General features: G+C 35.9%; 1 protein-coding gene across 1 annotated transcript in view; it reads left to right on the top strand.

Moving 5' to 3' along the window:
- KIDINS220 (kinase D-interacting substrate, 220kDa) overlaps nucleotides 1-22791 on the top strand; it is a gene marked incomplete at both ends in the record, with an annotated part of 49482 nt that extends 26691 nt beyond the window's left edge. Inside the window, 7 exons of the mRNA XM_009587896.1 lie at nucleotides 5656-5834; nucleotides 7196-7422; nucleotides 12050-12160; nucleotides 13029-13085; nucleotides 19310-19456; nucleotides 21283-21381; nucleotides 22543-22791. Coding sequence (XP_009586191.1) covers nucleotides 5656-5834; nucleotides 7196-7422; nucleotides 12050-12160; nucleotides 13029-13085; nucleotides 19310-19456; nucleotides 21283-21381; nucleotides 22543-22791 — 1069 coding nt within the window. The remainder of the gene's footprint in view (nucleotides 1-5655; nucleotides 5835-7195; nucleotides 7423-12049; nucleotides 12161-13028; nucleotides 13086-19309; nucleotides 19457-21282; nucleotides 21382-22542) is intronic.
- Nucleotides 22792-23453: the final 662 nt, after the last annotated feature.

The following is a 23453-nucleotide window of genomic DNA, read 5'->3' as shown; positions in this document are numbered from 1 at the left end:
AGTATAGCAATTGTACTTTTTTACCTTCCATTTCTGGGTAGCATTTGCAACAGGTTGGTGGATTAGTCTTTGACTTACTCTGGAACTCATGCTTCTGTGAGTCAAGTGTTTGCCATGGACTTTTTGAGGAGGAGTGTCCTTTTGCCTGGTCCTGAGATTTAATTGTATGCCATAACGTAGCCCCAGAAAAGAATCTTGTGCTGGAGACTAGGATGAACTGTGGCCATTTCTAATGCTAGAGGACCTAGAATTTCTGAAGTCCTACAGGTGGAGGTATTGAATAAAGGAATCCCTGCGTAAAGCCATAAAGTAGCTTTGTAACTGACGTTCAGTACTGAAAATACCAAAACCAGATTAATACGGTAGTATTGTATTGCACTTGTGTGAGTGATCTTGTTGGACTTGTCAGTTAGTGAGGCATAATTACTTTTTTGTTTACAGAGCAGCTTTGAGCAGTCTTAGATTCTTCTGTGCTACTCTGTTTTGCTGCTTTTCCATCTGTGTAATGAATATATTGATTTTTTAAAAATTCTTTTTCCTTCTGTAATTCAAGTAGCACTGCAAAGCTGTGAATGAATCCAGACATTTGTAACTGTATTAACACTTTTTTTAATTATAAAGAATGCCGGTGTAGGGTGTATTCTGGAAAGTTGTATTAAAAATAGACCTTTTTAATATGGCTCAGTGACAGTGAATGATACTGCGTGTGGGAGATTAGTTTAATAAATATCAATCTTTTAAGGATCAAACTGTTTTTTCTTAAATGATCAAAAGCAGGAACACTCAGAGGAGATGCTTTATCTACTGTTACTTGAACTGGATAGTTAGAGCCAGTTTTGCAAAGCAAGCTTTCCTGAATACCTACAGTAATAGGAGTTTTTAAATAGCTATTGCATCTGTTCAGTGAAGTCTCTGTACTGCTTAATATGCACTGAGGGGTTTACATTTTTTGTCTAGATAGATATATCAAACTATAGCTTTCTTTTTTTTTGGTCTTTATTAAGATAAAACATTGATTCCCTTATGTTTTAGTATTGAGTGTGTGATAACTTTTTATTCCTGCCTTTATACAAGTGTGTATATGAGCAAATGCTGTCTTTCAATGTCCAAATAACCTGTTAAAAATTTCAGTTTGAAACAATATTTGCAGCACTATCCTTGATACATTAATAGTACTGCAAATTTTCTGGAGCATTTTGTGTGAGAGCTTTCAATCCAGAAAAAAATGCTCCCTTAGGCATAAAGATGCACTGTCACTATACTGACCAGACATGAGAAGAATAGGATAAAAAACTTCAGAGCAAAGCATTATATTATTAGTATTTGATTATTAGGTATTAGAGTTCATATGTCTAATTAGCAGACTGTTAAGCATCAAAAATTCATATTGCATTCCAAAGTGGCCCAGATTTTCTAGTTTTCTGTTTCTCAGTATCAAACCTTTAGAAAAAAATATTTTTGTGTCATTTTTAATGAGAAGTTATTTCATTATTTTAAGCAACATTTTTGTCTTAAACTGTATTGAGAGAAAAATTTAAAAGGTACGTGATAGATAAAACATGACATGCCTTCATGCTCATGCCTTCTATTGCTCTATTTATTATTTAATAATGATTAATTAGTGCAAAAGTTAAATGACTCTTGTCCATGTAGTTACTTGCTCCTTTAAAAACACACGAGGAAAAAAAAATTTAGGTGTGCAAGGAGTAACTTGTAGAATTTCTTTGTTTTCACCTTCAGGGAGAGAGATTTGGAAAGAGCAGGGAGAATGGCCCTTCAGGGCATGAGGGCTTGCAGAGCAGTCAATCTTCCACCTGTCCAGGAGGAGCAGGGCAAGCTGCTCCACGAGAGAAGGCAACCTGGGAGCTGAGGAGGACAGCAAGACAGGCAGGGCGTTGTCCTCATGAGCAAGGGGTGCAGTCCCATAGTGGCCAAACAGGAAGATCAGAGCAGGCTCAGTGGCAGTAAGCAGGGACAGCAAACAGCCCAGTGGTCTGTAGCCACGAGGCATGTTTTACATCAAGTCAAAGTTAAGGTCAAGACCGGTAACATATATAGAGGTAGCTCAGGCAAGGACCAAGGGCAAAGGCCTGAGCTTGAAGGCAGTTCTTGCACCGCACAAGAGAGGCCTCCAGTGAGGCTTCTCGCAGCTCTTATCACAGCAGTCTGATCTCAGGTTACTCAGCTGCACGGTATCAGAGCTGGCCTTGAGCACAGGCAGCAAAACCCCGGGCTGGTGGTGGTGGGAAGGGGTGGTAGAGCCTGTTGCTGTACTCCAGGGCCTGACATAAACAACCAAACAGGGCATGTGGGCACAGCACAGCCTTCAGTGTAGATGAAGGTAGTTGATGCTGCTGCCATTTTACCACGACCTGGCTGGGTGGTGAAGGACCACATCCCGTGGTGGCGACCATCTCCTGCAGTAGGTGGTGAATGGGTAGGCTGTGTTATGTATAGCCCAACAGCCTAGCATCTAAGCTATGCTGGCAACATTCAGTGCTGGACCCACTGTTGGACCACGGTGGTTATTTTCCAAGTCAGTCATGGAGGTGCAAGGTGAACATAAACTAAAAAAAATTTGGAGCAAATTCAGTCTCTTGAATGAAAGATAAGATGATGTACCTATATGTACTTGTAGTAAATTATTTTTATTTGAGAAAGAAGCCCGAAATAATCCATCATTGTTGGAATATAATTTAATCCACACTGAAAGCAGTTCTTAATTTTAGCTGCGCATGGAAAGGACACGTGAGGAATAGTGGAATGAATTTTTTAAGGTTCTCTTCTGTCAATGTAATGTTCTCTTTTGGGCTCATTCCTTTTAAATTCAAGTAGTTTCTCCTGGAAACAGACACTCTGTAACACTGTCAGTTTTTGATGCTTCTAATTTAAAGAATAATTCTTCTGCTGCAGGAAAATCTAGCCCCAAAATGAGAGTAGGGTGTTCACAGTGCTTTATTTTTAGATCTGTATGCTTATGTTTTAGAAAAAATAACTCCTAAAGTGCTTTACATGCTAACCTTTTATTTTTTATCTGAGAAGTACAGGCCCATGCGATTTTCGTGGCTCTTTGCCAAAAGATTATCATTTACATAAATATTTCTTTCAAAGGCATAGTTTAAGACATTGAGCTCAGGAGGTTAGAATAGAGACTTCAATCTGCACACCAGCAGTGGTCTATTGGCTTTTGAACAGTAGCTTTGTTCATCGTATTCAGAACACTGTTCGCATTCAGACTTAGCAGAGCTGGCATTAAAATTCAGCTAATTTGTTTCATGTGATTCATCAGCTGTGTGTTTTATTTAAATCTGTGTCACATTCTCTTTTGGCTTTTTATTTTGTAGATTTAAGTGTTGAAGTAGGCCACTCTTTAACTCTTCAGTCCCTGACTTAAAAAGTGACTTAATTTTCATTTTGCCAGTGTTGAACTCTTGTCTAGAACGCTCACAGTAAATATATAGAACTAAATTGTGCACTAGTGGTTTTGGTTTTTTTACATTTCTGATGTTTGAATATAAAAATATACATTTACAGTCAGTTTAGTTGTAGTTTTATGTAAGGCAAAATAGAAGAACCTAAGGTAGTAGCTAAATATTAGTGTAAAATATACACTTCTCAGATTCTGTTGAGTATACAAGTTTTACTTTGATACTGCCAATGTTGTTCTTTTTTTTTTTTGTCTTTTGACCATTCACTCCTTGAGGTGAGGACCACTTTTAGCTCCTTTTAGATTTCTTTAAACACTGTTGGAGAGTGAACTGTTTCCATTCTTTGAAACTGACAAATATTGGTTGCACTTTGATAGGTTACTGAGTGTACATGAGGGCTCCTTCCTCCCTTTCCGTCCATGCATCAGTGCACTCCTTTCCCCCATGACGGCACTGGCAGTTGCCTTAGCTGCTTTAATTGTCCAGTAATCAGAGAAAACTCTTACGCTTTCTTTGTGCTATGCTAACTTCTTTTTAGGAAGTTACAGCAGCTCACAGGGCAGTCAACATGTCTATGTTAAGTCATCCCTTTTCACGGAACTGCAATCATAATATGTCTTTGGGAAAAGCCATTAACTAGTGAGGTGCATCATTCATTTTATATTTATGTCAAGTTGTTTTTTTTTTTTTTTTCTCCTAACTTTTTTCTATTTTTACTTTAAATGCAGCATGGTTACTTCACTGGTATCCGTATAGAGTGCTGTAACAGTCACTTCATAGTCATTACTATAACCGTGTCAGTCATTCTCAGTGCATTCTTTCACTGTTTCCATTTTTATTATACTGGGTGTGAGAAACATTTTTTCATTTTAGTAATCTTTAATTTAGTTTATCGTTTCTCATTTGGTATCAGATGAGATACCAGTCATGATACTGTGAGATGAGATGTCAAATAAGATAGGTCCATCTTGACCCATCATGTCAGCCTCCATCACTCGCTTGCATTTGCATTTCGTAGGAGCTTTTCATAAACTTCCACAAGGCGAACATTTAAGCCTTCTCCTTGTTCCTTCCTAAAACTGTCCCTTATACTAGTGCTTACAAAAAACCCCCACTGTTCTGGTTTTGGCTGGGATAGAGTTAAATTTCTTCCTAGTGCTGTGTTTTGGATTTAGTATGAGAAGAATGTTGATAACACACTGATGTTTTCAGTTGTTGCTAAGTACCCTGCTAGTCAAGGACAGCTCCCATGCTCTGCCAGGTGCACAAGATGGGAGGGAACATAGCCAGGACAGCCAGCCCAGCTGGCCAATGGGGTATTCCATACTATGTGACGTCATGCTCCGTATATGAATGATAGGCGTGATCCAGGAAGTACCGATTGCTACTTGGTTATCGGTCAGCGCGGGTGGTGAGCAATTGCATTGTGCGTCACTCATTTTGTATATTCTGTCATTATTAATTATTTTCCCTTTTCTGTTCTATTAAACTGTCTTTATCTCAACCCACGAGTTTTTCTCACTCTTACCCTTAGGATCCTCTCCCTGTCCCACTGCGGGGAGAAGGGGGAGTGAGCGAGCGGCTGCATGGGGTTTGGCTGCCTGCCATGTTAAACCACGACACCCATCATTGCTTGACAATAGTCATAATGCATCAACCGTCCTTATATTGATCATGTCTCATTGTTTTGTTCTCTTCTGTTTGTGGCTTCTTGTCTTAGAAGGCGGTTGTTTTTCCACTTTTTACCATGAAATCATGCACAGTTGGGTTTTGATCAATGCCTAAGATGCCTGAATGTTCCTGTTACAAGAAATGTTAGTATAAAAATGAAATGTTTAACCATGCCATTTCGGATCGGTGTATCAGAATTTGAATGGATGTTTGAGGTTAATGTTGACAAATGTTAACTTCCCTTTACTTTAGCTTTGATGTTACTGATCTATAAATTCCTGATCTGATTTTAGTCTTCTGTATGGCTTCTTTGAGATTTCTCTGAAGCATACAGTTAGATCAGATTACTTAGCAGTTAGAGTTTTTTTGCATATTAGAAAATGTTAAATTGTTCTTTCTGCAGTCAGTGCAGCTCTTTGTGGTTCTCTTCATTTTCTGGAGAACAGGGAGAATGGATGCAAGTGTACTAGTATTTCATCCAAGAATATCACTATGCAAATGGAAGTCATACTGTAATAAACATAGCTTATGATTTATCTAATTTTTTTTCCCCCAGAATTTCAAAGAATATTCCTACAACTAAAGATGTTGAACCTCTACTTGAAATTGATGGAGATATACGGAACTTTGAAGTATTTTTATCTTCGCGAACACCTGTTCTTGTTGCACGTGATGTAAGAACCTTTTTGCCATGTACTGTAAACTTGGATCCCAAGCTACGAGAAATCATTGCAGGTGAGTATGCTTTCAAATAAATGGAAAATGACAATTGTATTATTTCTTTTCATTTTAGGTAGAGCTACTTTGCATGTTACGCAGAATCCTGATTTGTTCATCAAATTAGACCTTCAGATCGTCCGATTTGCCATTCAGTTTTACTTAGTAGCTTTGCTGTAAAGGCCAGATCATACTAGACGAAAGCATCTCTTTTGGAGGGGGGAATCCACTGTTCTTGATTTGAAAACTACTTTATCAGATGGAGGAAACCAATACACACAATGATATTTTAGTAATAGAGATGCAAGTTGACTTCTAGATCTTTGTTAATAATTTTGAGTATCGTCAGTAATATCCTGTAGAGCTGAAGCCAGTGAAACAAAGTGGAACATCTCCATTTGATGTATACCCCACTAGGTACCTGTGCAGTTGGTACCCATGAGTTACCTTTTAGTCTGCTATATTATGGTATTTAAATTCATCCTAGGGCAAGTGTTGTTTATTGTGCAGTGGTTGTTAAGCAGTTATCTTTACTTGCTTGTAGTCTCAAAAAATGCAGTCAGGTTCAGGTATGTTCTGTTCTGCAAAAACACTCCGCTCAACATTAAATGTTCTGACTGCTCACTGCTGTGGATTGACGTGACACATGGGATGGCACTTCTTGTCCAGTCTTAGGGATTGCTATTGGCTCTGGAGTAAGGCTAAGGCAGCCTAACATTTCCACCTGTTAAGAGATGCTAAAGCTTTGAAGAAAACCAGAACTTTAAATTTAAAATAGGATCCTTGTGAGTCTTTGCTATGACAGTCAGTATTCTAGGTGGGAACTGAATTCAGGTATTAATAGTTCTCTTTGCCTGTCTTTTCTGTTGTGACACTTTTATTCAGTCCTCAGCTGGAATCCTTTTTGTTCTTACTTTTTTCCAGCTTCCTTCTCCGCACTTGGTAGCTGCACTGGGATGGCCTAACTTTGTTCACAAGCTCTGTCTCATTAATCTCTTCAGAAACAGTACAGGTCTGACTATCACATCAGACATACTTACCATCAGAGACATATTTGGCATGATGTATTCCTGCATTTCTTCCCGTTTGGGTTGGGATTTGTAACTTGTTCTCTCTGAGAGAGAATTTTTAGACGCATTTAATATGCTATGTAAATTTATGCAATAAATTGTCCTAACTCTCGTAAAGACTCCTGTGTATATGTGATCCTCAGGAGAAACAACCGAATGCAGCTGAAAGTGACATTTGACGTTCTACTTGATGAATTCTGATTGGAGTTAAATACACAAAAATATACTGTCATGAATTGGCAAACAAATCAAAACTTTTTCAAATATTTCAAGCAAAATCTCATTCTTTTTTACCTTTTTATTTTTCAGATGTTCGTGCTGCAAGAGATCAAATGAATATTGGAGGACTTCCTTATCCCACGTTGCCTTTACATGAGGCACCTGCTAGAGCAACATCTCTGTTCAGTCAGCCTTCATCAGCTTGCTCTTCTACAACCTCTTTCAATGGACCTTTCAATAGCGGAGTTTTATCACCGCAACCTCATAGCAGTTACTATAGTGGTATGACAGGACCTCAGCATCCATTTTACAATCGGGTAAATAATCGAGAACCATTTAACATTCTTCTGATTTAATCTGGTAATATTGCAATGTCATCTCTAAAATATTAAAAGACCCATGCAAGTTTTATTTAGGAATAGAGAAAAGTCCAAAAGTTGGTAAATTTCACAGTAAGGTTTAGTCACTGTAGTCTGGGGGAGAAATGTGATAAATGGCATCAGAAAAAGAAATTACACAAGGGGAAAAAGGTCAAATAATTTTGAGACACTGCTCAATTGTAGGATATTGCAGGTTGTTTTTTTTTTTGGGGGGGGGGGGGGGGTGTAAACTGTACTCAATCGTTCACATACTTGCTCACAGACGTTGGAAGGGATCCCAGCTTTTTCTTAGTGACTTTGGTTAATACATACAGAAACTCAAGTGGGGAGCTACATCACAAGAATGTATGTCTGTCTTCCCTTTTGGCTCTTTTTAAAGTTATTCTGGGATCTTTTCCCTAAACTGATGTTGCATTAGTTCAAAGGTATTAACGTAAATTGCATAAAACATACATTCTTGAGCTATTTGTGGGCCTCAGAAAACACAGTCCTGGGCATGGCTCACTTGAAAATTGAATGAAGAACTTTACTATATAGTTGGATAGAGTCTAAAATTTCTGGTTTTGTGGGATGTATTCAGTATTTTTAAACTTTATTTTTTACTTTTTTTTTCTGCAGTACTATCAGGAAAAAAAAAGTAGAAAGGTGATATAAGTCATAGCTTACTTCTGTATACAGGAAATGGCCTCACCTTTAAGTAGATTTGACCATAAGTAAATGTTTAAGCTAGTAAGCTGGAAAGAAAATTGAGTTATTCCTAAACCAGTGTTTGTTAACCAAGGTAGAAAAGAGTACCTGTAACACAGAACTTTTTAAGTTATCTGTTCTGAAATTATTCTTATATACTCTCAAAACAGTGACAATATATTCTTTTGTTGAAAATAACTTAAAATTGCATGTACTTTGAAGTAGTCCAACACTGATAAATGCTTGTTACATGAATCTAGCTCAACTTTGCTTCAACTAGCTCAGCTTTGTTGAAGTAGGTGTTTAATTAGAAGCCCTGTTTTTGTGTCCGTGTTACTGTACATGACAAGGTTTAAAGTATGGGGTGATAGACAGTTGAAACTTGTATGGTTTTTTGACTCTAATAAGCATTACAAAAGCAATTATTGGTGAGTCATAAGCTGTTCTTACAATCAGTTTATTTGTTCATTTGTATTAAGTGCATATACAGGCTTACAGGCATGCTTACTTTTTTCCCTGCTGAAGACTAAAATAATTCTGTTTTGGCCTTTCTCTCTGGAATTTTATACTGCCCTTCTAAGGTATAATTGTTTTTAGTGTTCCACACTTTCAAATATTGACGGAGAGCTATATTCATTACTTTGGAGTCATAAAGGTACTGTCATGAACACCACATACTGAGATAAGTGATGAGAACCTTATAAGAGTAGAAAATTTAGACTGAAAGGCTGTTTCCTTCAGCATTTTCAATCATATTTCACTTCTCAAGTTTCTGTAAGAATGATGTTTAAAAAAAGAACAGCAACTGAAGAATAGGCTCGCCCCAGTAGAAGTTTCTAAGAGAGGTCTTGGATACCTGTATGGCACAACACAATGGGTTCAAATGCTCCTGTGGAAATGCCTGAATTTTATGCAAAAACACCCTAAGTTCTAGGGATAGATGCCTTATTCTGACCAGTAAATGGTTCCTGTCCTGTTGTCTTTAAGCATTCATTTGTACTTAAGAAAAAAGCCTTTGAGCTGTTGGGGGAAAAAACTCTGTTTATTTTTAGGAAATACAATTTTTTATTTCGTATGTTTCTGCTTTGTTCCTTAGATGCTCCTGTGTTATGGACCTTGAACTTCCAGTGACATAATCTTTTCATTTTTGGTTTAAAACCCCATTCTCCCTCTGTATAGCTGTAGAGGAAAGATTATAGTCCCATTGAGCAGCTCTTCAACTTGGCACTCTGGCTCTCAGTATAGGACTATGCTGGATGTGTATATTTTATCACTGTCTAGTGCCCGGCTACAAGTTGGATTCAAGTTCAGCTTCTCAAAATCACTGCTATCATGGAGCAAGGTTCTTATGGGGAAGGTCAGAGCAGTAGGCAAGTCTAATTGAAATTTCCTGGGGAGGAACTAGAAATCATGGTATGTGAAGACTTTTTTTTGCAAAAGAGGAGCAAATTCTTTGACATCTTGGAAAAATAATAAACATCACACTTATGCTTTATAGGCTATCTGCAAACTTGGAGAACAGCTCTACACTGGTTTATGCCAAACATGTATTTATATTGATCTCGTGTTTTCATGATTACCATACTTCAAACGAAGATTGAGTCTGTAGAGTTCAAGCCTATAATGGAGAATTAATCCCATGGTTGGGAAGCAGTGGAGTAACTGAAGTGGGCTCAAGGCATAATTAGAAATTATGAAAGAATTGTGGGATAATTGGGACAAATTGGATAATTTAGACAAATTTTTTTCATTGCTTTATAGTTTGATGACTCGCAACCAACAAACAGGTGCTCACTCTGTGTTTCAGAGGATAGTCTTTGCAATGAGAGCTAGGCACTTGAATGCGGTATGATCATTAAGCATTTCATGCTTGTGGGTTTTCTACGTGGTTTAAGCTGTTAGTGGAAAACTGAGGCATTTAATTATTCTAGAAATAACGTGAACTTTTTTTGAAGAGAGTTTCATTTTCAGAAAATACCATAGAATCTGTGCCTTATGACAGTGAAATAGTTTTAGATAAGTGAATTTTCTGAGTCATCCTATACTAACCAATAAATGTAAGGCAAAGGCTAGGTATTGGTTCTCCTACCTATTTAAAACAAAACAAAACAAACTGCCACATTTAGACTAATGATTACAATGCGTATCATGTCACTTCATATGTTGGAAGAGCATGTGAACTTTTTGTGGTAATCCTGTGGAAGAGTGTGCAAAGACTACCTCAGCAGCTAGGAATATGGAACCATTTGTATCTTCCAGAAATTACTCAAAGTTGTAGGATATGCCATCTTAAGTAGTTGATGTACGCAGGAATTAAACTTTAATTTCTCAATTCATTTACAGCTGCTTCTGAATGCAGAGGTTTTTTAGTCCTTATAGACAAATCCAAAGTGGAATACTTCAACAAATTTTACTCCTCCCTCTTATATTGGCCATCGAGTCATAAAATCATTTATTCTATGCTGAATATGGTGCAGTAGACTACTCAGAATCTTGTCATGTGCAGAAACACAAACCAAATATTATGTTCTATTTTGTTAAATAGCTGGGTAATACAATTTTTTAAACACTATGTATAGAAACATCAGAAATCTGAATTACAGCCATTATTTTGAGATTTTTGTGTAATTTTTTTTAAGAACTGGGTAATGAATTGAAAGCAATAAGCACTGTAAATCTGCTTTCCTAAAGTCTAAAGGCTCTATTGCTTTCCATTACATTGCCTTAAAAGAGAACTGATAAGGAGATTAAAACCTTTATTTCAAAACCTAACTCAAATTCACAGATAGGTCAAAACAAAATTTCACAATATTGGAAAAGCAGTGTGTACTTCCTAACTGCATTGCCAGTTGTAAGGTTCGTAACTCTTAAATGCACGCTTGTGCATACACACACACACAGGTTTTGTTGCATGCCAGTGAGTAGCATGTGAATTTCAGGGAACATGTTTTTACAGTTGATTTTAAGACTTGAAAGATTGGAGCATACTTCCTCTGGAAGTATATTTGTAATTTTGAGATCTCTGTATCTTCTAGAAGTGACTTTATTAAAAGCCTGAGTTCTCATTTGGACCCTTTTTACTGATGTGCTGATAAGACTTTTGGAAACTTGGATAGTGTTTATTTTCTTGAAATTTGTTAGTAAAAAGGGATAAAAAGGAACCTGGTTATAAAAATCATAATTAAAGTTAACTGATATTTGTGGAAGGGAAAAAAAAAGAATTTCTATTTTTAAAAAATGTTTCTGATATTTGTTTTATGATTAATTGTTAACATTGTCCCTTAAAATGGTATTTGTATTGAACAACACGCATTGATGTATTCCCAACAAAACAAAGCTCAAGTATTGTCTGCTATAAAAATATTTATAGATTTATAGAATCTAGTATTTGTGGAAGCCTTCAGATTGGTTACCACAAATATGGGAAGTTCTAGTGATGCTATTACGCATCACATTTTTTTCTTTTGGTACAGTTGTCTTCAGTATTATGAAACATTTTAAGTTTTACTAAGCATCTAATTTTGGGTTTAGCAGGTCTGAGAGAGTGAAATTATCAGAATTATCCTTACATGATCCTTTTGCCATACTCAGAACAGATGTTAGAGTGCAGCTACCAAAGCCACTCCAACTCTGTTCCTCCAGAATACCATGCCAGAGCACCCACTGGCGTTGAGGGATTTTGAAGAACTCTCTCCAGAGCTTTTGATTGAATTCTGTTCAATGCAAAAAGTAAAGAGAACTATTAGTAATTGCTATTTTTCACTTTCTTAAACTCAACTAAAGGATGTGTTTTGTTGAAATAAGTTTTATTTTATTATTACATTTTGATTTGTGTAATTGTTTGTCCCTTTTTTGTTACATTTTTTTTTTTCCATAGCCATTCTTTGCCCCATATCTTTACATGCCAAGGTATTACCCTGGCAGTTCTCATCTCATCTCACGTCCACCACTAAAAACGAGTTTGTCCAGAGATCAGAACAATGGCCTAGTAAGTATTTTGAAGGATAATTCAAATACTAACCTAGACAATAAATATAGTGAGTATGAAAATGAAGGTTATTAATGATGTTTCACTGTTAGATAAGTACAAGCTCTATATTACAAATAGTTTAAGCCAAGGTGTTATTAACATGTAATGTAAAATGTATTTTGTTTTAACTTTACTTAGAGAGAAAAACCAACTCTAACATCCAGGTATCAAGATTAGAGGAGCATGACCTGTAATATTGGCAGGAAAATATTTAAATGAAAATGCCAGCTGTACTACACTAAAGAAGTTGATGCAGTGTAATATTTGTAAGAAACAGAGAGCTACTTGTAAATTTATATTCAAATTTTGTAAGATAAAATGACATCCTTTAATGTTGTAGAGAATACTACAAATTGGAAGGCCAAAGTAGAAAGTTAAAAGGAATGTTTTAAATATTTAAGTAAAACAAAATACATTTTATCTTAAGTATGCATCGATTGTAGCTTGGTTTTGTAAGTACATACAGTTCAACTTTATTTACCCATTAAAAGGAAAAACGAGCAGACTTTTCTAGCTTCCTATAGAATAATAAAATTCCTATTTAACAGTATTTATTTTACTGACAGATGGCTGTTCAAACGGAATTAAGAACTAAGGAAAGCTAAAAAAGTAAAGGCCTCACTTGTCAACCAGTTTATTTCTAGGATATTGATACAGTAAGCAAAGCTATTAAAAGGTGGTAAAATCTTTAATCATGTAAAGAAAACAAATGTGTTTCTGTTGAATTATGTATTATTACGAGATCATTCTCATTCACTGTTTACTTCGTATTTTTTGTTGAGCCCTTGATCATTTTACCCAAACCATAATATTTTGTTGTTGTTAGGATGTTATCAAGGAGGATGCTGATGAGGGGCTTCCTTCACCCACAGACCCCTCAATGGTAAATGAGTAGTCATGTGGTGTGGAAATTTTAGCATCTCATTGCTTTTTCAGCAGTAATGAGTCTGCATTAATCATAACTGCAGTTCACTAACACTGCATCAGTGGCTTTGGTGGGCAAATAGAGTAGTTTAAAACTAATGTAGTTCGTGAATGAATTTAAGAGCTAATATTTCACTTATCAGATGTATTATATTTTTCCCCTGTAGTTTTCCCCTTGCCTTTCTCAGTAGCTATCATGAGCTTTCAGTAAAAAGAGTGTTGTGGTAGCTAAACAGAGTGAAGAATGACAGCTGGTCATTCGGTGCTTAGATTTTAGAATGAAGTAACTGTGTTTTTTCCACTTTAGTCAGCTCTCTCACCTGATCCATACTTCTTTAGCTGGTGACATAAAGATATTGCAGTTAACACAGTATAAAGCAACTTTTGATAGAAATTTAAAAAAATAAAAATTGCTGGTCATAAGCTTATTCTTGAGTCAAAATGCTAACATCTACCTTTTCATGACTTGTTGTTTTATCCTAAGTATTCACACAAAGATGGGTATCTGTTTTAACTCTGCCTGTGGGAATCAATGGAAAATCATGATTTATTACCAAAGCAAAGAGGTTAATATGATTGTCATCATTCTCTTAATGCTTGCTGCTAATAGTTGTTGGCAACAGTTATAGTTTGATCTCGGTTATTTTTTCTTCTAGTAAATCATTGCAAAAATGTTTGTGCGATGAAAAAACCCCCACACAAATTCCACAGCTGTATTTAACTTCACATTACCTTCACTGAGCACCCATGTACGGGCAATGCAATGGAAAATGTACCCTAAAGTTCTTTCTTCCAGGTCATTAGCTACCTTGTGCGAAGGGATGACTTTGGAGTAAGTTTTTGTAGTATATTTTTGGAGATGCTGATGCCTTCCCTGTGTTTGATTCCTTATCTCAGTATCCCATTCTCTTCCCAGTCCTTTGCAGCTTGTCAGTGCAAGGAGAAAAAGTAAGGACTGTTGAGAAAGTAGTAGGGTGATGGCTGAAATATGTGTGTATCCATGAGTGTGAGAAGGGACACAGGACTGGAAAAGTGGGATTTAGTCTCAGGGCAAAGTAGTGAATGAGCTCCAGCAGCAGACCTGGACCTGGTTGCTCTTCTGCTTGCTGCTCTGAGTGTGTATCCTAAGCACACATAGGCTGCAGTTTCAAGCAGCAATTTGAAAGACCCATGCAGATTATGTAGTCTATTGGCTGTAGGTAAGAAAATACAGGAGTTAGAACATTAAAAGGAAACTTTGTTTGAAATAACAATATTGGAGGATTTTATTAGATCTATTTTTGAGTTTAATTTATACTACTGTGAACCTGTGTAGTACAGCATGTCAGATCATACACTTTTCTAAGACTTAGTAATATTTAACCTACAGTGTAAATCTTAAATTTTGAATTTTTAAAAATCTCTTGGGTGGTTTGCAAGAATATTGTTAGTCAGGTATGGTATTAGAATAGACTAGACTAGACTATTTCCATTGGAAGGGACCTACAATGATCATCTAATCCAACTGCCTGACCACTTCAGGGCTGACCAAGTTAAAGCATGTTGTTAAGGGCATTGTCCAAGTGCCTCTTAAACACTTGACAGGCTTGGGGCATTGACCACCTCTCTAGGAAGCCTGTTGCAGTGTTTGACCACCCTCTCAGTAAAGAAGAGCGTGTGCCTGTTGGGATGCCTCATCAGGGTTTCATCTGTTCTAAAAACACGTCTTTTGTAGACTTTGTTGAAATTTCTTTGGAAGGAAACAGTATTATACTTGGTTTAGGTACTGCAACTGCCCAGAGGTGATGGGTACAATAATCTCATCCAGCTATTTAGATAGCTCTTAATTGATGTGTCATTGCCACTGTATAAAGCTTTTACTTATTAAATGGATTGCTGCATGCAAAGTAATGAAATATACTAAAAAACTGTACAAAGTAGTTAATGAACACCAAGATGTGTAACTGATTTGGTGATTGAAAACAAGAGGAGTGTGTAGAATCAAAATTGTCCTTCATGCAAATCTGGCAAGGAGCCAGAAATGTTGCAGGTTTATATCTGTGTAAACATGCTTTCGAATGTTCTAAGTTTTACAGGGCAAAACCCAGTTTCTTTGGGAGTATCAATTTTTTTCTTACACAGATCATCATTGCTATTCATTGCATGAGTTGGCAGAGCGGTGTTGAGGATGTTATGTGATCCAGTTAAGGCCCTGTCGTAGTTACACTGGAGTTCACCGAGTTCTGAAATTTCAGATCTTAACCATTAGTCTTGTAAAATCAGTGTAAGTCTAGGTTAGCGTAGTGGAAATCAGAAATATTTTGAAAGCAGTCATCCTGTATCAATAATTTGACTTCTGTGACCTTCTACGTTTGGATTCTGTTGCTGGTGATAAAACTTGTCTATCTCAGACTGTTTATTGTTCCTTACTGAATGGATCAAAACATAGATGTCAAACCAGTAAGTTTACCAATACCATCTATGTAGTTGTATCAACGTGAAGGTGCATTGCACATTTTAGAATATCGGCTTAAATCACTAATGAAAATAGGCTTGACTTAAGATGTCAGCCTTTGCACATCTGTGATGGAGGCAAACATGCATTTCTGCTGACTTTACAAATGGTTATTTCTGACAGGAACTGCAAAAACTTCTAGAGTGCTCTTCTGAAGAGTTTATCATTGGATTGTAGTGTTACCAATATCTGTTCATAGTATCCCCTATGATGTTAGAAATCAAACTAGCATTAGCAGTGCTTATCTGTCATAAACTTAAATGTGTGCTTTAGTTTGCATTGTTAATTATGACTTGTTAGGATGCAGCTTGCTGCAATATAATTACTTTGTTTAAATACATTTTTCATACTGCGTTGAATATATAATACCTTAAGATGTAGTATGTGTGCTTTGAGAACTAACATGGCCCAGAGCATGTAGTGTAGATAAACATACAATACTCATTAAGAAACTGGAAGTGCTTTTCAAAAGTTTGAGCATGAATGAAAATGTGTGGCATGGGAGTTCTCTTATATGAATTTTCCATGTGCTTTTATGTAGCATTTTTGTGCTTTGTACTTGTTCTTAAAAGAAGTACCTTTTCAGTTCTGTGGGTAGTGGTAGCTTTTTTTGGGGGGATGGGTGTGTGTGTGCTTAGATACAAGGTTTCGAAGTTATTTGAGATACATTGGTGGTATACTGTGATCTTGAAATGGCAGGCGAATGTTTGGTTAAAAGCAGGATTTTCCATCAGAAACATAATGTAAAACTTCTATGCAAACAAAATTCAGCAAGTATTGCTTTTTTACAAGTGCAAAATGGAGTAGTCTGCTCATAGGAAAATAGTATTTGTATAGCATATACTAAATGTATATTCTGAAGGTTTATCTTAAAAGTTTCATCACATTATGAAAATACCCTGTTTCTGTCCTAACACTGATTTCCTCTGTTTACTTCAAAGCATGTCATCTGTATATTCAGCTTTTCTGATGTCACTTTAAGCTGTTGTTTCTTTTCATTCTGTTTTGTCCTTTTCTCAAAGCCGTGTAAGTCTGGGTTAAACAAAAACAGACAGGTACAGCCACTTTCTGTGAATTATCATTCACTTATTTCAGAGTCATTTCAGAAGCTATCATACTGGCGCTTCATGCTGGGCTGACTGTAAACTAATGCTCATTACTAGCCTTGAGGTTTGTTTTGACAAGCTGCTTTTAGCTTTTGCATGGCAAATACTTTTCAGACTAATGTTCTCTAAGCATCTCTAACAAAACCGCTAAGACTGAAAAATGTGTCAGTTTAAGTACAGTTTTAATTCACTTACATGATGACAGTATCCCTAAAGCTATTACATTACTTATTCTTTGGGGAGTGCTTTTTATAAAGAATGATTTGGATTGCTTGTATTTCAGACAGTTCACACTTTAACAAAAATAGTCTAAATATTTTAGCGCTTTTCTGTATTTTTTTTATACACAGAAAGAAGAGTTTCTAAACTAACTCTTAATGCATGCAGAAAGAATGACTTGTTCTTGATTGTTAAAAAAATATTTTGATCTGAAGGAGAATTGTTAAATTAGAAGTGTTTAAAACTTTTCTTCATTTATTTGTAGATAAATGGTAGGTAATGTATTTAATAGATTCAGAGAACAAAGGCAATTGCTTACACACATTGCTTAGGGATCATTTATTTTAGTAGTGCCACAATGTAATTTTGGCTATAATGGTTTCTTTTATTTTAATTGATAAGCTTTCTTTCAAAAAATAGTTAATACTTGAATTAATTTAATACCTTTTCTTTATTGATGTATTATCTAACTCATACCAATAGTAAATAGTGTGCTTATGGGGAAATAATAGACAAAACTGGTATTCTGAAGAAAACTCAAAAGTGATTTTTTAAAGAGGAAAAATAGAGATGTACATAAAAGAAGTATATGATAAATAGTTTACAGATGAAGCTTCTTCCTGTCATCTTCATTTTGATGGTTGGCTTATATCCTTAACATGATAAGGATTTTATCTGTGCTAAAAATCAGACTAGATTAAGACCTAAATTTCCTCCTTTAGATGCCTAATATGATAACTAATTAGGTATTGTAGGCACCTAATTAGGGAGACATTGCAGAATCTGAAAAGTAACTGTCTTGTCCTCAGAAGGAATACCAAGCCCCTAAGTTAGGTGCCTAGACTGTAGTGGAATTATAATGCTTAATTTTTATGCAGTGATTTAGGTAGACTACCTACTCAGAAAATGGAATATATGTTTTGTTTGTTTAGTGTCCAGTTGATGTCACATAAAATATAAACGGTCAAAGGAACAAAGATTAGTGCTCCAGCTCTGTTTTCAGGCAAGTGTGCGAACTGCTAGGCTTAGATTCCCCTCAACTTCCTGTAGTGTTCTTAAGTGGAGTTGATAGTTTGCCAGTTTTAAGTCCATTTCAAGCACACCTGGCAGAGAACTTCAGGGGAATTACATGTAATAGCATCTAAACTTTTAAACTCAGAGTAGCTTAGGTGAGGAGCGTGCCTACCTCCCCAGATCTCTGATAACTATAAGTTAGAAATAACTCTGAAGTTAAATGGTAGTAGATAATGGGTTTTTGGATTGCGGCCTTGGAATTAATAGTTGAATAAATTGTTCTTAAATATCCTGGTTTAGATAATTCAGATATGGTTAATGGCATTCTGTGTGATAATCCTTGGTTTTCATAAGCAATATATTTGGTCTATTAATTTATATTAATTCTGAAAGATTAAATAATTTTGAAGTAATTAAATAGAAATGGAAAAAGTGTTGCGACTATAGAACAGTCTTAATTGGTGATATGAGGAATATAGTCAAACTTGGTTAACTGAACTCTGGATAGTCAAAGTGCACTTTTACATCCCAGGGTTTACGCATGTGGTGATGAGCTCTGAAGCTTTAGTGACTACCTGCAGATGCATTTGTTTTGGTTTTCCACGCTTTATTTGAAATTCCCAAAAGCTGGCAACATTAACAGGACAACTTCTATGTTACAGATCTGAGTTGTGAATTATTTCTACCTAAATCATGCCAAAGTTTGAGATATATGAAGCACCCTCATAGTATCTTGGAGGGCAGTGGCAGTGCTGCTCTGTGTTTCTGTACTGTGGTGCACAGCCCCTTGGCTGATATTGCATAAATGGAGCTGAAGGAACCTCTGGAAAATGGACAGATGTTGCTAAAATTACCCAATGAATCCAAGTAACGGAGGAGTTATGTTTTAGGTCATCTTTCTCTGATACTAAACCACGAGTTTTTAAGACGGGAAAACCTAAGTTGTGTCTGCATTATTTAAAAAAAAATAAACAAACTCAAAACCAAACTAACTACTAAAATCAGGGGGAAACTCTGAGTAAAGGTGAATTTGAAATTGATTAACACTTACTTAATATTTCTGATTTTTATGTTGCTTTTCTTAAATGACATTATTTAAGAGAGTTATTTTCCTCACATAGGCAGGACTCAAGATGCTGTGTTTTATCTCATATAAATACCTGTAATAAATGTTTCCTAATGTATAGATAGTCTGATAGTAATTTAAAATGCCTGCGCGTTCTTATTCTCATCTCTTAATTTTAAAATGTAGTTGAACACAGCTTGATCTGTGTTAGTGTATATTGTGAAATTCTGGGTGTACTGAGTATTTGAACAAATCTTATGTGCACATTTTCTCACTTCTTACAGGGAGCAGGAGCAGGCACAGGATCGACCGCAGGAGCATCACATGTGTCTCTGAGCACAATGAGTGTGGAAGCTGTGTGTGACAAGCTAAAGCAGATAGATGGTCTGGACCAGAGCATGCTGCCTCAGTACTCTGCAACTATAAGAAAGGTATCAGCTGAATTTCATTAATGTATTTAGTATCTAAACATGGAGATACACAAGGAAAAGGAAATACTTAGTTGCCTCTTTTCTTGAAAATGTTTATTGAAACACATCAAATGCCAAAACAGCATCCTAACTTCTATGTGTTCTAAGTTTGGAGGACATTTTAATACAAGCATATATTTTTCAGAGAAAATGTTCTCTCTCAAAAAGGAAGAACAGACTCAGAAATATAAATGCTGATGAGACTGGTTGTTTTGAGAAAAGAAGCAAGAAAAATGTTTTCAAAATTTCCATGTGTAGATAAATAGGGTTGCAAATTTGTTCTATATCCAGGTAGCAACAGCCCTTTTTACTTCCCCCTGAGAAATCGGCACATCTTTTCTGTTGTAAATAAGTGGTGAAGATGGTTCCATGTCTCTCTTATCACATTCCGCATCTATTTGCTTCAGAAAAAGGCCACTGTACATTTTTCTGTCACTGCTCTTTTCTTTGAGACATTAGCACAGAATCATTTTTTGTCTTTATTACTTTTTTTCACTGTTCTATGTGCTGCTTTTACAAAGAAAGAAGGGAAAAATATGAAGGTTGTCATTAGTGAATGTTTTTGCTGAGCTCACTTTGTCCTCGTACCTATCATATCTTAAAAAATTCAGGGAGGACGTTGATTCAAGGATTAATATAGGAATTATTATTTTTATTTATTATAGGAAGCTTCAGTGGTGTTGCTTAAAGCAAGAAGTAGGATGTCAGATTGCAGATCATTAAGTGTAGCTGCAAAAAATTCCAGTTGCTTCAGTGGCTCAAGAGTGATAAAAGAATGTGCTTATCAGTTATCTCTAATGAGATTCCTCTTATTTATATTCTTGCATTTCTTACTATAAGTTATATCATGTGAAAAGGAAGAATGAAAATGGCTCAGCCTGGTCTTTTTCCTGGTTTGATTAAGACCATCTGCTGCGATATGGGAACAAAACCACTGAGGTCCCTCAGATTGAGCAGAGCTCTCAACTTGGGTCTTCCATTTTGTGGCTACTCTCCTAAGACATAGTTCCTCTTTTACGTTCTGTCCATCTACTGATATATGGTATAAAGAGAAATACCTCTCATTGTTATGTAATGAAAATGGTTCTGTACTGAATTTGGTGTTGTTGGAAGTTGAGCACTATATAAACATGCCTAACGTAAGTAATCACCTTCCTGGAATATAGATGGTGTTTATGCACTTCTGTGTTGATCTCTGAATGATGATGAAAATTAGAAAGAAGTCTAGTCGTCTATCCCTGGGTATTTCTGATGATGGGAGGAATATAAGCCTGTATTTACGCAGGGAAGGGAACTTAATGGAGGTGATGCTTGATCTTATGTGCCTCAAGCCAGGGAGTCAGATGATGCCTGGGACTTAATTGTCTGATTATCTTCAGATACTTGGGCGTCTGCTGTCCGTTTGTGTTCTGAGTCTGAGAAATCTAGGCAGATGAATGCGGTTTATTGTCTGTGAAATTTTCTACCACTTATGTGTTGTTTCCTTATGTCTGTTTATAGAACACAATCATATTGCCTTTTATATACACATTTTTGATGGGTTTAATATTTTCATTTTTTCATGACACATAGGTTCTTCTTCTTGTCCATCAGCAATCATCAATAAATATTCTTTTATAAAAACACGTGTTTATTATACAGGATTGGACTTAAGAGTGATGTTGGGGAATTTCATGAGTAGTCCCCATCAATATATCCAATTTTAATTACTTTTTTAGTCTGTTACTTCCACGTCATAAGTCTTGTATCGATAATTTAATTTACATTATTTAGTTTTATTGTTTTAGGCAAATATAAATGGCCGTGTCTTGGCTCAGTGCAACATTGATGAACTGAAAAAAGAAATGAGTATGAATTTTGGTGACTGGCACCTGTTCAGGAGCATGGTAAGACTTTCTCTTCAGTATTCAGGTCATCATAAATTAGTCTTTTTCATTATGAACCTTATCTTTTTTTTCTTTCCTGTTGCTTTCTTGTTATCATCATCTTTAAGATGAAAAGTATCGTCTTAAAACATGCATTCATTTATTATTTTGTTACTTTGTCTTTTTGTCTTGAGCACTTTAATGAAGAACTGGTTGCCTATGGATTTGCATCTTAATTGATTGTGAACTCTAAAGTTTTGCCTCCTCTTTTTGTAAGATCTGTTTTTCCTGTATGGGTTCCCTTTTCCCTTTTTAAATTTGCCTATTTTAATGAAATTGTCAGAACTTAATTCTCTTTGAAGCCTCTCTCCTTCTGTTAAAAGTTAGTCAGGGAGTTCAAAGTATATTAGTGCGAGGAAGTGGACAGCCAGGCTATTAGAGATGCATGGCACACAATTGCATAAGCATAGTTTTTAAAGAAACTTAAGCTAAAAATCAAGCCCATGAGATAAATATACAATATTCGATTGATACATATATATCAAGAATGCTGCATTGCATACTATTATTGAAGCATATATATATAGATAGATAGATATCTAATTTCCCCCATTTCCCTTCCCGGTTTGAGAGTAAATGACAGTTTTACAGTGATGGTTATGCATCACAGAGAACTGTGTTTTCTCTTAAGTATGTTTAGTATATTGCCAGTTTTCTTTCTGAAAATAACAGTATGTCTCTCAACTGCTGAATCAGTCTTGAAAACACTGAGAATTACAAGATGAGATTTATTGTTAGATTCAGGTTGATTAAAGCTATAAAACAGAAGTGTTTGGTTTTGCTTTTAAGTTTGTAATTTATCACTTGCCTAGTTTTACAAGAATTTAAGCATTTTGTGGCATATGAGTTCTTTTAAGGATCTGAGCAGTAATAAGAATAATTTGTAAATACAAAAAAAATTCTTAAATATTAAAATGTGATTTGCAGTAAAGACAATGAATGCACTAGATCTGTGAACAGATTTTTCTCCATTCTTTTCCATGATCGCAACCACGTATGCAAGTACACTTTTACAGTTGTGAATTCCTTGTTCCTATTTTTAATAGAATTCTTCTTTAACAATTTTGAGAACTTCTTCTATTTATATAATCACATTTATACTGTCTCTTTTTGTGTGTTAAGATACTTGAAATGAGAAATTCAGAAAATCAGGCTGTTCAGGAAGATCCTCGTGGAACGACTGAACATGTTGCCACTGCAATTCCTCATGGTGAACTTACTCGTCGTCCTGGGCATAACACTGAGTTGCCTCACACTGAGCTTACAGGTCTTTCTGGTCAAGCTCCCTACACACTTAACTTCAGCTTTGAAGAACTCAACACAATTGGTCTTGATGAAGCTCCTCCGCGCCATAGTAACTTAAGTTGGCAGGTATTTAATAGAGGAACGTATTCTGCTTGCTTACCTGTATGATAAAGGATTTTTTCCATTCTTGGATACAGACAGGTCAAGAAATAAGTCTGTCGTGACGGTTCAAGTACTTTCAGTTCTCAGTCTTGGCAAAGACCAGTTTTGCAGAGATGTAAACTCTAGCCACACTCTCTGAGTCAAAGTCTTTAGTCTTTGCCATCTGAAAACTATTCATCTGTTCCAGTAATCACTCTTAAAGAGAAGAAAATCAAAGTTATCATGCTTTTCTCATCTAGCTTAGGGCAACGTCCTGCAAGATTTCTGTTTATCGTAGTATTCAGACTTTGTGTATGAAATATTTTAGCTATTTGCTAACCAGATGTTATGCTATTCAAAGGATTATAGATACATTTATTAGTTTTTTTTAAACAGACAACTACAGCACCCCGTGACATCAGAGCCTTGTCCTGACAATGCATAATCTATTCATAGACTCCAGAGCTAACATCCTTCTCTAACTATGGTTTCTGCCATAGGTTATGGTCAATTTTCTTCTGTATCTTATGAAATAACCCGAAGTATGTGATTGTCTTTTGCCCTTTTTAAGAAATAAGACAAATCAGTTGCTATCTAAATAGTGATTAGAATTAAAAAACAAAACAAAACATATGACCCCCAAATCC

This window comes from Fulmarus glacialis, unplaced genomic scaffold (assembly GCF_000690835.1).
Source record: "Fulmarus glacialis isolate BGI_N327 unplaced genomic scaffold, ASM69083v1 scaffold15401, whole genome shotgun sequence".
In the NCBI taxonomy this organism is placed as follows: domain Eukaryota; kingdom Metazoa; phylum Chordata; class Aves; order Procellariiformes; family Procellariidae; genus Fulmarus; species Fulmarus glacialis.
The sequence above is the reverse complement of the archived record's forward strand: the minus strand, read 5'-3'. Positions and strand labels throughout refer to the sequence as shown.